This window comes from Homalodisca vitripennis, unplaced genomic scaffold (assembly GCF_021130785.1).
Source record: "Homalodisca vitripennis isolate AUS2020 unplaced genomic scaffold, UT_GWSS_2.1 ScUCBcl_4972;HRSCAF=11454, whole genome shotgun sequence".
Lineage (NCBI taxonomy): Eukaryota > Metazoa > Arthropoda > Insecta > Hemiptera > Cicadellidae > Homalodisca > Homalodisca vitripennis.
Window position 1 is genome coordinate 1 of NW_025781093.1, and position 16088 is coordinate 16088.

A 16088-nucleotide genomic window follows, 5' to 3' on the forward strand; every position below is an offset into this window, starting at 1 on the left:
TTTAAATTACTTTTTAAAGGTAGTTTTGTTTCAAATTTATCTAATTACCACCTAAATGAAAGGTTTTCTGTTATACTATGTGAAAAAAATACTTTTTTTAGAAATAAAAACTGGTTTTTATTTTTACTGAACATTTTTATTTTTGATATTTACAATGTTTTTTAATGTATGCTCAGTATTATTATGTACTCTTTATTCATTTTTTCAATCTCTGTAAAACAAAACTGTAAAATTCGCCTTATTATAAGAACTTAACTGTATCAGGTTTTTAACATTGATCAAATTTTTAAAAAATTATCTGTACTTGAGTTCATGTTTGGTTGCTTTCTGGTCTAGGTTTTCTCTTTACTTATACATAAATTCTGTCATAATTCTACAATTTGGATTTGTTCTTGATACCGATTTTTTAATTAAATGTCAAACTTTAAAATAATAATGATTTACAGTCATCGCACATTGATATTTTCTCATGAATTCCTGATAATGGTACTCATTATGTGTTACAGATGTATTGTAACAGGTCAAATTACGACATTTGAATATTCGCGGGGAATTGGCAGACTGTGACATCAGTGAATCGGCAGACTGTGACGTCAGTGAATCACATGTTGTCGGAATTGAAATTTATTTAACTAATAACGAAGAAATTTATTGAACTTTATACGGGAAAAGATTTGATTAATTAAAATGAAGTAAACATAACCAAAATTCGTGTTTTACAAAAACATTAAATAGAATTACGCAGAAGAGCCAATTGTGGTATGAATGACTTGTATATTGATGACGTCATAAAGCACATGTTGCTAAAAATTTAAATAAAAAAGCTTTAGAAAAAATAATAAAAAGAAAATAGAAAGACTTAAATTGATTAACCCTTTGCACTCCAAAGGCCTGCATTGCAGGCCATGGCGGTGCACGGGCAGACTCCCCACCAACTCCAATTAAAATACGTTAGCCTGTTCCCACAGCTCCAGCGGCCTGCATTGCAGACCATGGCGGATTCCCCACTAGCTCTTATTTATTTTTGCAATGGACGTGTTAGCACTCCACATTATTTTGAGCCAACCATTGCGTAACAGTTTAAATGCCAATTTAAAGGTCTACTTTACTAATAGCTATTTAAGTACTAACACTTTGCTAATTTTTTTAATTAGTTAGCTTATTTCATGTATTTTACGTGTTTTTCTTGGTTATCTTTTATTTAATGTACAAATGATTTTAAAATAATACTTTATTAAAAGGTGATACTAGGATAAATAAATAGTTTTTAATCGATTCAAAGGTTATTTATTATTTAAAAAATTTAAAAAATGAATAAAACCTAACCTAAACAATATACAGTAGTGTAAAAACCATAGCATATTGCTATAACATATGTATGTTTACAAGACAAATTTACCACAAACATACAAAAAATGCTAATAAATGAAATAACTTTTTTAACGAGTTACTAATAATAGTATTTGAATAAAATTTGGCCGTTAATAATAATAATACGTGTATAAAAATATAAAAAGTGTAAAACCAATTGCATTTTGCAAATAATAAAAAAATTTTTATAAATAAAAATATTAAGTATAGGTATATATAATAATTATAAGTGCAGGAATATTAAAATTGTTAAAATCAAAATTAGTCCTTAAACCTTTTTGCTGTGTGGTATAATCTAAAACAGTTACCAGCATGTAATCCCGGTTTGTTTGTGCAAGTGTCACAGTACATTCTTGTACGCCTTGTTATCCTTGTTGTTGGTAGATGTTATCTTTGTTTAACTATTCCTGTAACAGATAAGCTAAGTAGGGTGGGACCAGCTGTAGGACAATCAAGATGTTGCTTCATCTCCCCTTTCAATGTCTGAGATAGAGATAACAATATCAGTCAGCAAGTCTAAAAATAAAGGTTGACCTAAACATGATATGCAATTCTCTTACAAACGTGATATAAAGAATTGCATTTTAATTCAACTAAAAAATTTATTACTGGTTATTGAAAATATTGCATTTTATTCACTGGTTATTTCTAATTCTGAAAACTTGATTTGGTACCGTATAGATACACCACAAAAAATCATAGAAAATGAAATATGACACAATACGTGCTGCCTGCAATGCAGGCCATTGGAGCGTTCAAGCAAATTAGTATCAGCCTGCATTGCGGGCCATTGGAGCGCAAGGACGAAAAAATTATTTATGCCGCCGGAGCTAGTTTGAGTATGGCGCTGGCCTGCACTGCAGGCCATTGGAGTGCTGGGACATTCTATAAAATCATTTTATGAAATCCATTGGAGCGCTAAGGGTTTAATTATAGTAAACGTGATAAATTTCGACAATTATAAGAAAAAGAATCAAATATAATATTTATTCGTGAAGACGCTGATTTGAACGAGAGAGGGGATGAGTATTGTTTTGAGGATCGGTATCCAGTTTTATACGGAGATTCGGTCTTCTCTCACCAGACTTGAAGCAAGGAGGTTGTGTTGATTCTCCTGGGATAGTAGTGATCTGTTGTATAGTGTATTGAAATTTAATCAAGGATGAGGATATTGTTTTAGACTTTTAAATTATCAAAGCATTGCAAGGTGAGTGAAATTATAATATGTGTTGAGAGTGTGACATTTAATAAATTAATCTCGTGGTCACTTGGTTTTGACTTTCTTTGAATATCCCTTTTATAAAAAGTGTGATGGAGTGATATTAAATTTTGTAATCATTACTTAACATATTTTGGAACCCTGAGATAGACACAGACTTGTCTCTGGTGATAACACCAGAGTACGTTCAAATTTAATAAGTTTTTGAGTAGTACCAAGGGAATATAGCTAGCATTGGGCAAGATGGCTGACCGATACCATGATGAGCAACATGGTACAACAACGTGCCACTGGTGACAAAAGGCGTACAACTACATGGTGAAGTCAACAACTCTAAAGAACCGACTCACAATAAATTGACACAACCACGTGGGGGTGACACACAGCAAATTGATGCAGTCAAGGTAAAGGGCTTTCAGCAAATTATCGCAACCAACGTTGGGGGCTCTTATCAAAATGGCGCTATAACCTGGGACTCTCATCAAAATGACGCTGCCAAAGTGGGGCACACATCAAAATGGCACCCAGAAAGTAGGGCTCGAACTTCCACAACTAATTTAAGTAGGGTTAGTGGTAGCATATTTTAGACTAAGTGAAAAATCACTGTTTTTATATAATTGTATTTTCAGGTGTGTGTCTAGAAGAAGTATGACAAATTATTGTTAGTCTATAAGTTTGATAACTTTGAACAACCAAGTTATAATATAAATTGGTTAAAATTTTCCTGGTAGGCTAGTAAAACAAAAATAAGGCCTAAATTAATAATAGAAATTTTCAAATTAAACATAGGCTACAAAATGGAAGGCGAACAAAATAATGAAGGGCCCGCACCAATATTTAGACCAGTAGAAATAGATCTTCATAGCTCAGGAGATACAGGGTTTTTAGGTTGGTCATCCCCTAATACAGTAGAAACAGGAGGTGTCGACAACAGATGACAGAAATTCATTAGAGAATGAGGTTAGCAGAGTCAGTAGTCCAGTAGGAGTTGATAGGGATGAAGGTCTTATTGCATTCATGAGGACTATGATGAATAGTCTGAATGAAAAGATGGATAAAAATAAAGAGGAGTTAAAGAAAAATAATGAGGAGTTAAAGAAAAATAATGAGGAATTAAGGAAGGACTTGAATGAAAAGATGGATAAAAATAATGAGGGATTAAGGGATCTGAATTATAAAATAGATCAGAATAATGAGGAACTAAAAAAAGGAAATTCAAAGAAGTAATGAGCAGTTAAAACGAGACATGGAACAGATGAGAGGTGAGTTAAACAATAAAATAGTAGAGACAACGGAGGTTATGAGAGTAGAGATAAATAAAGACTTAAAGAACTTGGAGGAGGGGGTCAGACTTGAAATAAACGAACAAGCTGAGAAAAACAAAGGTGAGAGAGGAGTAAACTTAAAAGTCAGGTTAGAGGAGAGGTTACAACGGAGATAAAGAAATTAAAAGATAAAAGAGAAGAAGATATGAGGGAAATTGAGAAAAGGTTTGTACACATTGAGGATGATAAAAAGAAAATAGATCAAAGATTAGAAAAGATAAATAAGAGATTTAAAACAAGATTAGATTAATTAAATGGTAGGGTATATAGGGACAGAGCTAACTTAGAACTTGATCAGAATACAGAAAATGGTAAGGCGAGTAGGGATGTAGAAAACAAAGTCCAGTAACGGGCAGTAGTTTACAGGAAATAGAGGACATGGGAAATAGGGTAGAAAAAAATCCCTGAATAAGAGATTGGATGAAACTTTAGGGAAATTAGAAAACAAACAAACACAACTAGAGAATATGATGAGAAATCAAAGCATGGTGGGCATGAGAATAAGCCAACCAGCAAACACAGAAATATTCTTATTGGAATTTGATCCAATAAAAAATAATGTACATCCTATGGAATTTTTGGAAGCTTGTAAAAAATATATAGAGAAAAATGGAGAAGGATGGGACTTCCAGGTATTGATAATTTTAAAATATATGAAAAATGAAGCAGGAAAGTGGGGACGACAGCACATAAATAATTGGGAAAAACTTTTGAACAGTTTTATAGGAGTTTTAAAGGGAAATATTGGTCCATAGGAGAACAGAAAAAAATTTGAAAAAGAATTAATGGGTAACGGTACATACAGGGTTGGATTTGATAATCTAGTAACCTATGTATTGGAATTTTATAATAAAAGCCAGTATTTAGAAACTAGAATTGACATGGGAACATTCCTAGCATATATAAGCAAACATGTTCCTAGAACCATAAGTAGTGCAATTGCTGCAGCCCAAAATGTTGAAAGATCAGAAGATCTAGAAAACCTGTTGAATCAACTTAATATACTCAATACTGACACATATAGAAGTTATGACAGATCATTTGATATGAGAAATGAGACAACCCTCAATAAAAATGTAAATCAATACAAGAATTTAGACATAGAGATACACCATATAGAGGGACACAAGTTAGAGGGAATATTAGAGGAAATAATTTGACTAGAGTAGGCTCATACTACAATAGGGACACATACAATAGGGAGAGAGTAGAGTTTTTGAGAATGAAAGGAGAAGACAAAGTAATAATAGGGGTAGAGATACAAATGATTATGGAAAGGAGAAAGAAAGGTATGAAAACAACGAAACGAGGCATCAGAGAGATCAATATGAAATATACAAGGGGAAGAGGAAGTATGAGAGGTAATAGATGACTAGAGGAAAAACAGGATGGAAAACAAATGGGTAGGGACAGGCTAGAATGAAGGAAATGATTGAGAAAAAGGAACCTAATTTTGAGGGATACCAAATGATAGGAGATTCTCAACAGGAGATTTGGGGAGAAAAATAATGAATTTAAGAGGTGAATATAGAGATAAAGGAGGAAAGAGAATTAACTTATGCATAGGAGGTCAGATAATTGAACAGTTAACCAGAGAGCTAAAACATACAAATAATTTAGAAAAACAGCTAATTGTAATGATAGATACAAATGATTTATTAAGGGATAAAGAAGTAAAAAACATTTGTAATGATTATGACAAACTAGTAGAGGTTTTACTGGAGAAAGCTGATAAAATAATCTTGGTAACAATTCCACCCATACCAAAGTTAGGTGAGAATGACAGATATCATTTAAATAAACTTGAAAGAATAAATGAACATATAAAAAGTAAAGAAAATAATGAAAAAGTTACAGTTTTAGAAGTGGCAGAGAAGTATTATGATAACTATGATAGTACAGACTGTAATGTGAAATTATATGAAAAGGAAAATATTCTATAAAGGAAAATGGTGTGAAGATTTAATACATCTGAATAAAGAGGGTCTAACAATTCTAGCAAATGAACTTAGAAATCTGATAAGATCAGATAAGAAAAAATCCGGACTAAGACTAGGGGTGAATACAGCTTTTATACCAGAGAATGACATCTTTGATGAATTGACCAATGAAGATAATTATAATAAAAATTCCCATAAAACCAGTAGCAGAAGCACTACCTGAGATACTTGGAAAAATAAATAAAGAGGAGTATCACATGATAATAGATTCAGGAAGCCAGGCGACAATAATGTCAGAAAGTATTATAATGAGATAAAAGAAAGAAGTGTATTTGAAATTTTAGAGCTGCCCGGTAACAAATTTAAGTATAATAGGAGTAACAGGTATTAGAAGTAAAAAGATTGATAAACAGGTCATGATAGAGGTGGAAAATAGAGAATAAATTATTTCAAATAAATTTTCTAGTAGTTAAAGCAGTGAACTTGGGAATAATACTAGGATGTGACTTCTTTAGAGAACACAATGCAAAAATTGACTTTGAACATGGTAAGATAAAGTTGGAGGTAGATAAAGAAGTATTTAAATGTTGAAATTTACTGAATCAAACAGTGAATCAGAGGATATAGTCAATGGTATAAAGTTAATTGGGTGCAATTACATAAATACATTAGCAAGTGAAGATGAGCTGAAAAATTCTTGGAACAACATAGAATTTCTATGTAAAACACATACAGAAAATATGAAGGACAAAGTTAATGATGAGAAGGATAAACAGGTTTTAGAAATATTAGAACATTGTGAAGTAAAGGAAAATGAAGATTTAAATAAATTAAAAAGTATACTGATGAAAAATAAAGATATTTTTTCAGATGAACCAGGTTGTATAAAGAATTATGAGGCCAAATTAAATATAACAAATGAAAAGCCATTTGTAGGAAGATCCTATCCAATACCTTATTCAAAGAGGGAGGGTGTAAGAAAGGAAATAGAAAATATGTTGAAAGGAGACATAATAGAGGAGTCTGATAAAAGGATCTGTCATTGAGAATATGTCTAGATAGCAGGAATTTGAATCAACACATAATATCAGATAGAGAATCACCAATAAACATAGATGATGTATTGAAAAAGTTTATAGGAGTCAAATATATGACATCATTAGATTTATCACAAGGGTTTCTACAAACACAATTAAGTAAAGAGTCCAGAAAATATGTAGCGTTTGTCTTCGAAGGGAGGAATTTACAATATAAAAGACTACCATATGGTTTGAATGTTAGTACTGCGTTGTTCATTAAAGGGTTAAACAAAGTATTAGGTCATGACTTGACAGAATTTGTAACTACATATGTGGATAATATATTAATCACTTCAAACACATATGAAGAACTAAAAACATGTAGAACAGGTCTTAAGTAGATTAAAAGAAGGAGGAATAACAGTCAAATTAAAAAAATCACAATTTTTAAGAAAAGAGATAAATTATTTGGGATACATTATTTCAGCTGAAGGAATTAAAATGGATAAAAATAAAATTGAAACAGATAGTGAATTTTAAACGACCTACAAACATAAAAGAACTACAAATGTTTAATGGATTATGTTTGTATTATGCAAAGTTTCAAAGACATTATGGCTATTTAATAGGACAGTTAAATCATTTATTGAGTAATAAAATAGAATGGAAGTGACAGAAAAAGAGGAAAAGGCATTTGGACAAATTAAAACAGAATTTTTAAATGCAGTCATTTTAAAACATCCAGATTTTAACAAACCATTTTATTTAAATACAGATGCAAGTGACCTTAACATTAGTGGAATATTATATCAGTTAGATGAAATCAATGAGGAACAGGTGATATCATTTTATAGCAAGGCTTTAACACAAGCGCAAAAATTTTACACGATCACAGAAAAGGAACTGTTAGCTGTAGTATTAACTTGTAAAAAATTTAGATCATATTTAATAGGACATCCCAGAGTGATAGTGAGAACAGATCATAAAGCATTGACATTCTTAAAAAGTTGTAAATTAACAAATGGTAGATTGTTGAGATGGGCTTTAGCATTACAAGAGTTTAATCTTGAAATAGAATTTGTTAAAGGGAAAGAGAACATTCCAGCAGACATACTGTCAAGGATTACACAGAAAGATAGTCAGAATTCAGTAGAAAAATACAGTATCAAGGTTTTGTACAACAAAATTGATTTAGGTTTTAAAGATAGTGAGATAAAGAAAATATTAAAGAATCTAGATAAAAAACAAGAACAGGATGAGTATTTGAGAGATATAAAAAATATCTTAAATGACAGCGAAGGAGTTCATTATGGAAAAATAAATAAAATATTTATGGAGTATAGAGGAATAATTTTTAAGAGAAAGGATGAAAAATAGTGATGTATGGAAAGTATGTATTCCAGAAGGTATTAAAAAGGATTTAGTTAATTTTACACATTTAAAATATGGACATTTAGGAGGTCATAAAATATTTAATATACTTAAAGAGTATTGTATTTTCAAGAATATGGAAAGAAGTGTAAAGGAACAGTTAAAAAAGTGTATATTGTGCCAAAAGAGTAAACATGGGAATGTAAGACAAGAAGGTAGACAAATGAATATAATATCGCAGAATGTGCTAGACTTGATGTAAATAGATTAGCATAGGGTTGTATAAATATTTAGAATAAGATGTGACAAGGATAATGTAATATAGTATATAGTGTATGTAATATGTTTCCAGTAGGAGATGACAATATAAGGATATTACAATATTGTTTATCAGTAAGAATATATTTAGGATTTTTACAAGGTATTTGTGTATTATTATAACTTGTGAGTGTATAATCTAATAGAGTTAACTTGTATTGAACATTATGTTATGTGAAATGGACATATTAAACATTATATTCAAAACGTATAGAGGTTACATGTATTCAATTTAAAAATATTTAAAACTTTAGTACTGTTCTTGTATATATATAATTATGAAATTATATATATATATATTCATTGATATTTGTATTAATTGTAATTTGTGTAATTGATTTATATGTACACTGTAATTTGTGTAATCATTTAATATTAATTGTAATTTGTGTAGCTGATTTATATATTCATTGATATTTGTATTAATTGTAATTTGTGTAATTGATTTATATGTACACTGTAATTTGTGTAAACATTTAATACATTGTAATTTGTGTAATATGATTGTAAGCATTTGCTTTGATATTTTACTTTCTTTTAAATGAATACTTTTAAACAAAATTATCAAGAAATTTAAATAATAGCTTAATTGGACAAAAATTTAAAAGATTTAATTGGAGGAGAAATATAAATTGATAACAAATATGTGATCAATTTATATTTGGGGGCTGTTGTAACAGGTCAAATTATGACATTTGAATATTCGCGGGGAATTGGCAGACTGTGACGTCAGTGAATCGGCAGACTGTGACGTCAGTGAATCACATGTTGTCGGAATTGAGATTTATTTAATAACGAAGACATTTATTGAACTTTATAACGGGAAAAGATTTGATTAATTAAAATGAAGTAAACATAACCAAAATTCGTGTTTTACAAAAAACATTAAATAGAATTACGCAGAAGAGCCAATTGTGGTATGAATGACTTGTAAATTTATGACGTCATAAAGCACATGTTGCTAAAAATTTAAATAAAAAGCTTTGAAAAATTAATAAAAAGAAAATAGAAATACTTAAATTGATTAATTATAGTAAACGTGATAAATTTCGACAATTATAAGAAAAGAATCAAATTATATTTATTCGTGAAGACGCTGATTTGAACGAGAGAGGGGATGATTATTGTTTTGAGTCGGTATCCAGTTTTATACGGAGATTCGGTCTTCTCTCACCAGACTTGAAGCAAGGAGGTTGTGTTGATTCTCCTGGGATAGTAGTGATCTGTTGTATAGTGTATTGAAATTTAATCAAGGATGGGATATTGTTTTAGACTTTTAAATTATCAAAGCATTGCAAGGTGAGTGAAATTATAATATGTGTTGAGAGTGTGACATTTAATAAATTAATCTCGTGGTCACTTGGTTTGACTTTCTTTGAATATCCCTTTTATAAAAAGTGTGATGGAGTGATATTAAATTTTGTAATCATTACTTAACATATTTTGGAACCCTGAGATAGACACAGACTTGTCTCTGGTGATAACACCAGAGACGTTCAAATTTAATAAGTTTTGAGTAGTACCAAGGGAATACAGCTAGCATTGGGCAAGATGGCGACCGATACCATGATGAGCAACATGGTACACAACAACGTGCCACTGGTGACAAAAGGCGTACAACAACTACATGGTGAGTCAACAACTCTAAAGAACCGACTCACAATAAATTGACACAACCACGTGGGGGTGACACACAGCAAATTGACGCAGTCAAGGTGAAGGGCTTTCAGCAAATTATCGCAACCAACGTGGGGGCTCTTATCAAAATGGCGCTATAACCTGGGACTCTCATCAAAATGACACTGCCAAAGTGGGGCACACATCAAAATGGCACCAGAAAGTAGGGCTCTCGTCAAAATGGCGCCCAACAGTATTATTAGTGAATACCATTAACAGAAATTTCCATGTTCACCAACTACATCACATTATTTTACAGTCCTAAACAACTTGACGTAGATTATTAGAACTGTTTTTTATTATTATTATAAACACTGTATTTTGTTATCTAATTACTGCTAAAGATGAGAATGCAACACAAAAAATTCCAGACTAATCTATTCCTATGTAAAATGTGGTTTTTAATAAAAAAAACAAATATCAGTATTGGCAACAAAGAGTGTGAGGAAATATTAATACCTCTTAATCATTAACCCTTGTGCTGAGTTTCCAACAGTGCTGTGATAGTTTGCTGCCAGGTTTATTGTCTACCAACAGAGCCAAAATCGGAGACAAGTCAGCACACATGTAGCGTGTTTCTCACCCACCATGATCAACTTCTGTGATATCTTCATTTACCAAACAGCTGTAAAAATCTCCAGATTCATCATGTGAGGCCGTGGATGATAAATTGAATTCATATCCCAATCATCATCATTCTTAGAAAAATCACGCTGCTGAATGCCTAACTCAGAATTACACATTCAGACAAATCTAAAATGTCCATATTTATTATAACTAGTTCCTGCTATATCGACTGAAGCGCAATTAAAATATAAAATTAGAAAACTTGTGGTAGCAACTTTAAACACTATATAACAATAACATTCTGTTTCTAAAAATCCAGGTAAAACTTCACCTTGTGCTTTTTGTAGTAGTGCCTTAGTTGACCATCAGAGTGTAGAAGCAATTAAACAGCACTACTGTGTAGTTGAAGTAGTTCAAATAAAACTTTACTAGAGGACAGTGTGTATCATCAGGTCTTTTGGAAACGTGATAAACGGGTGTGCCAGTCAAGGTGTAAATCCAACCTCAGGTCTATCCCTACTTAAGAGACTAGCCATGTGACAAAAAAAGTGTTTCTTGAATGACCTCGATATAATTCCTCCCGTGATTGCTGGTGTTGCAGAAGTGCTTATGGACCCGGCAGTGACAGCCAAGATGGCCGATACCAAGGCTCTGGGTGAGGTAAAGGCGCTGGAAACCTTCTACACCACCCTGCAGACAGAGCCTGCCAAAGCCTTCTATGGAGTGAAACACGTTGAAGCTGCCAATGAGAGCCAAGCGATCGAAACACTTCTCATCTCCGACAACCTGTTCAGGTAAAGTACTTTGGACGAGGTGTTATTTTCTCTGCTGGTTGATAAGGCATGGTGAACTTTGTTATAAATACCTTTGGTTGTTATAAATACCTGTTATAAATACGTCTGGTGTGAGCAAAAGAAAAGTACTACATTAGTGAGTTGGAATTGGAGTGATTTTTGTTGGAGCCCAATAGTGTAAAAAATATAATTTGTCTATTCAAGAATCAAGATCTTTATTGACCATTAAGTAATACAAAATTACAATAGGCTTCGTCAGTTCCAACAATAAAATATCACAGCTTGCTAATACATAAAATAACAATAACATATTATGTGCAATAAATAACACAAACACCAATACTAATATAATACAATACTACATTACATAAAATCTTTAAAATACCCACATTTAACTGTCACTAATATTATATTCTAAAAATTCTCTTATGGAGTAAAATGCACGACTTGACAGCCAACTAGAAACCTGCCTCTTAAATGAATTAAAATCTAATAATCTCCATGATTCAGGGAGTTTGTTAAAAAATTTTATTTGTAAATATTTATGACTCTTTGCGTATTTTTCTAGTCTAGGAATAGGCAGGACTAAGTTGTTTACATTTCTTGTTTGATAACTATGGATACCATTAAAACAGAGGAAGTCATTAATATTCTCTTTTACATAAATTAAATTTTGAAAAATGAAAATGCAGGGTACAGTCATTATATTATGAGTAGAAAAATAAGCCTTACAACTACTCCTAAACCCTAAACCAAAAAGGATTCTTATTGCCTTTTTTTGCCATAAAAAAAACTCTTTCCGCACCAGTACTACCTCCCCACAAAATATTTGAATACAATAAATGAGCATGAAAAAAACTAAAATATGACATTTTCATCAACTCTTGGCTTACACAGGTCTTTAACTTTCTCAATAAAAAACAAACACGTGCCAATTTTGAGATTAAGTTGTTTGTATGATCCTCCATAAAAGCTTCTGATCAATAGTGACACCTAAGAGTTTTATTGGCTTTGTCATTTTACTATCTATCTGCATTTGTCTTAAAGTAAACACTATATGTTCTGTTTTACTTTCATTTATTTTAAGATAGTTAGAATCAAACCATACATTGGCTGTGTTAATTACTCTATTAGTTTGATTGGGCACTTTATTTAAACAATTTCCATTTACTAAGATAGAGGTGTCGTCTGCGTACAATATGGTATCACAATCTAAATTAACAGGCAAGTCATTAGTATATAGTACAAATAGCAAAGGACCTAGGACAGAACCCTGTGGAACTCCAGCAAGAACCTCCTTAGCAGATGAAATCTGATTTCCAACCGATACCATGTGCAATCTGCCACACAGATACGTCTGAAAAAATTGTAATTGCTCGTTATTTATTCCGTAATATTCAAGCTTTTTCAAAAGAACACCATGAGAAATTCTATCGAAGGCCTTGCTTAGGTCTAAAAGGGTCATTCCCACAAGTTCATGATCCTCAAAGCTCCTTAAAATCTTTGTCACAGCAATATCTAGGGCCTTAACTGTAGAGTATCCTGGACGAAAACCAAACTGGCTACATGAAAGAATTTGATATTTATCAAAATAATCTAATAATTGTTTTTTAACGCAAGTTTCTACAATTTTTGAAAATACTGATACAATTGTTATGGTCCTATAGTTATCAATACACATTCTATCACCCTTCTTAAACAGAGTTATACTTTTGGATACTGTGGAGGATTATGTTGTGTTGTAGATGTCAAGATGTACAAGAGCGCAAACGCTACGTCAGCCTAGTGGACAGTGTCAGAGACAGTGGGGGAGATGTTAAGGTGTTCTCTAGTATGCACGTCTCGGGTGAACGTAAGTACTTATAGATGTAGAAACGTACTAAGTGGAACTTAAGTGGTTATTTCAGCTTTTTTTTTCTCTCAGCTACATTGGTAATTTCCCTCATTGAAGGAAATGTAATGGTCTAGGAACAAAATAATGGGTTATCAAAATTATTGAAAGGCCCAAATTCATGATAACACAACTAAGTGCTATTGTCTGGGCGAACATAACTAAGTGCCATGTTGTAAAGGCGTTGCTCTAAATTGCAATATGCACTATGCAAATATTTCTCTATAATATAAAAGCATTTAATTAATTGCTCAGTTTTCCCTTAAACATCGATCGATACACATGCAAACTTTTTCAATATTTGTTATTAACCTCAAAAGATTGTGGCGCAAACTCTCAGACAATGGAGCACATTGTAAACGACTGCCCTTTGCGATTGTTTTCTGGTGGTCTGGCTGGTCTGAGTGGTTTAGAGGATGGGTCTCTAAACTGGCTCAGTAATTTGGATTTAGCTTTGTGACGGGAGATCTTAATATTATTTTTAATTTATGACTCAAGAACTTTGTTCTTACGTACTTTTTAATAATTGGTATTTTAATTAATTTATTTATGGATAGCTGCCTTTGTCGCCCATACGATATATATATATACTTCAGAAAAAATATATAGGAATTAAGTACACTAATTAGCATATCCAATAAATAAAAAATAAAATTTATTTATTGTGTCGTGTGTTCAGAGCTGATGCAGTTGACAGGAGTGGCAGCTATTTTACGATTTCCGATGCCAGACTTGGACGACGAAGACGAAAGAGAGGGAAGTGACTCAGATTAACTTTCCTGCGTCTCAATTTCCGGACAAAATATTATTCCCATTTACCTTTCTTTTATTTATTTGTTGAATTGTTTTAACATTGAAATGTTTGTTAGATTGTATATTAAAAGAGACTATATGTAAAAAAAAATCAATTACTGAATATTGAAATGTAAATTCAGCTGATTTCTGGAACTCTTGTTGTCAGATATTTTGATATTAAGTGTGGTAAAGGCTGAAGTATGTGTCGTCAACTCTCACGAGTGCATGTTATGGAAAAGTATTATATTTAAATTGTCCTATAGCTTAGTTGTAATCATGGCTGATTTTGATGGAAGACTACATATAGATTTCTCACTATTTTGTTATTTATTTTTGTGTACTGATTAATATTTATATTTATTCATCACAATTTGACCTGAAATGGTATTGTAACAATTAAATAATAATAAATATTGTACAAATTATTAAAAGAACGATTAAGATATATACCCTTAATTGAAATAATGAACTCTTACTTAAGATTTACCTTGAAACGTAAAGTGGAAAATAGTTTTTTATTCCATTTATTTATTTATATTTAAAGTTAATAATTTGTTAAATATTATTAAAAGACCTGTTGACAACTTACACATATATAATGGCTGTGATAGTATTTGCTATTTGAATGATAATAGTTTATCGGTACATCTTAATCAAAATATCTATCATGCTAGAATGAATTGTGTTCTATTTTTAACAATTCATTTCTTGAGCTTGTAAATAGGTTACAACTTTAATAAATGTCATGGTAGTAAAATACATTCTTCATTTTCTGTAAAGAACTTTAAAGATCTGAAAGTATGATTAAAATTGATAATTATGTGTTTGTTTTTACATAGTATCAATACGGTGAATTTACATAATATTAACAATAAATCTAGAGTAATTTCATAGCAAATTACTCAAAATAGTGTATTACACTATGTGTACAATAATGTGCATCTTCAATATACTCCATATAATACATAGATTTGAACATAATAAGCAAACTATTCCTTATATTCTGTATACTAGTATCAAGCAGAGAATGATTAGCCAAATGTGTAATTGAATACGGGAGATTATTAGTTATTAAAATCCAAATATCTTTGTTTATTGGTTTTTTTTTTTTTTTTAAACCTACCATTATTTTATACACATTCAAAAAAATAACTTTAGAAAACTAGCTTTGCATAGAGTGTTGATATATTAATGTTGGAATGACAGTAAAGTACCTTAGTGATTGGAATTTATAATATCAATCCTCGTTAAACAAGGGTGTAATGTCTTTGTTTGCTATGTACATTTGTGTAAGTTGAAGATCATTTTTCATTTTACTGATTTATATTGATTACTATAGTCACCTATGCATTTTACATGTACATATATAAAAACATATTTTAAAAAACTCCTTAGTAAATTTCTTATGTTTTATTGTTTATTTAAATCTTAAAGACTGTCCAAAGTAAAGTTATAGGCCTGTATAGCCATTATGTATTATACAATGAGCATTGTTTTGTGTATTGTAATGATGTTGCAGATAATAATCATGATTGTAAATAATGTGACATGTACAAACATAATATCAATACAAAATTTCAACTTGGCATTGAGGTTGTTTATTTCCTATTTAACCTGTAGGCTAAGAAGTTTTGTTAGATTTCTGGAATTAGATGTTCTGAAAAGTTGGAGACAAATATGAGAATAGAGATTTTAGATCCTCTTTGTTCTGAAGTTTTTCAAATCTAAGGAGCATCGGTATGTAATTCACATACCGTGGGAAACTAAAATGAGAATAGAGGTTTTCGGATCTCTTTGTACT

General features: G+C 31.2%; 1 protein-coding gene across 1 annotated transcript; it reads left to right on the plus strand.

Moving 5' to 3' along the window:
* The first annotated feature begins 11391 nt into the window (after positions 1 to 11391).
* Positions 11392 to 15873, plus strand: LOC124373168 (protein pelota-like). The gene is made up of 3 exons (XM_046831566.1): positions 11392 to 11601; positions 13347 to 13453; positions 14172 to 15873. The coding sequence occupies exons 1-3, from the start codon at positions 11417 to 11419 to the stop codon at positions 14264 to 14266; spliced, it is 387 nt and encodes a 128-aa protein (XP_046687522.1). The 5' UTR covers positions 11392 to 11416; the 3' UTR covers positions 14267 to 15873.
* The last annotated feature ends 215 nt before the right edge of the window (positions 15874 to 16088 follow it).

Bases quoted from the DNA above. Each gene is read 5' to 3' on its own strand.
- LOC124373168 (XM_046831566.1), top strand. From the start codon at position 11,417: ATGGACCCGGCAGTGACAGCCAAGATGGCCGATACCAAGGCTCTGGGT. The intron at 11,602-13,346 runs GTAAAGTACTTT...GTTGTGTTGTAG, and splicing joins ATCTCCGACAACCTGTTCAG to ATGTCAAGATGTACAAGAGC. The intron at 13,454-14,171 runs GTAAGTACTTAT...TCGTGTGTTCAG, and splicing joins TATGCACGTCTCGGGTGAAC to AGCTGATGCAGTTGACAGGA.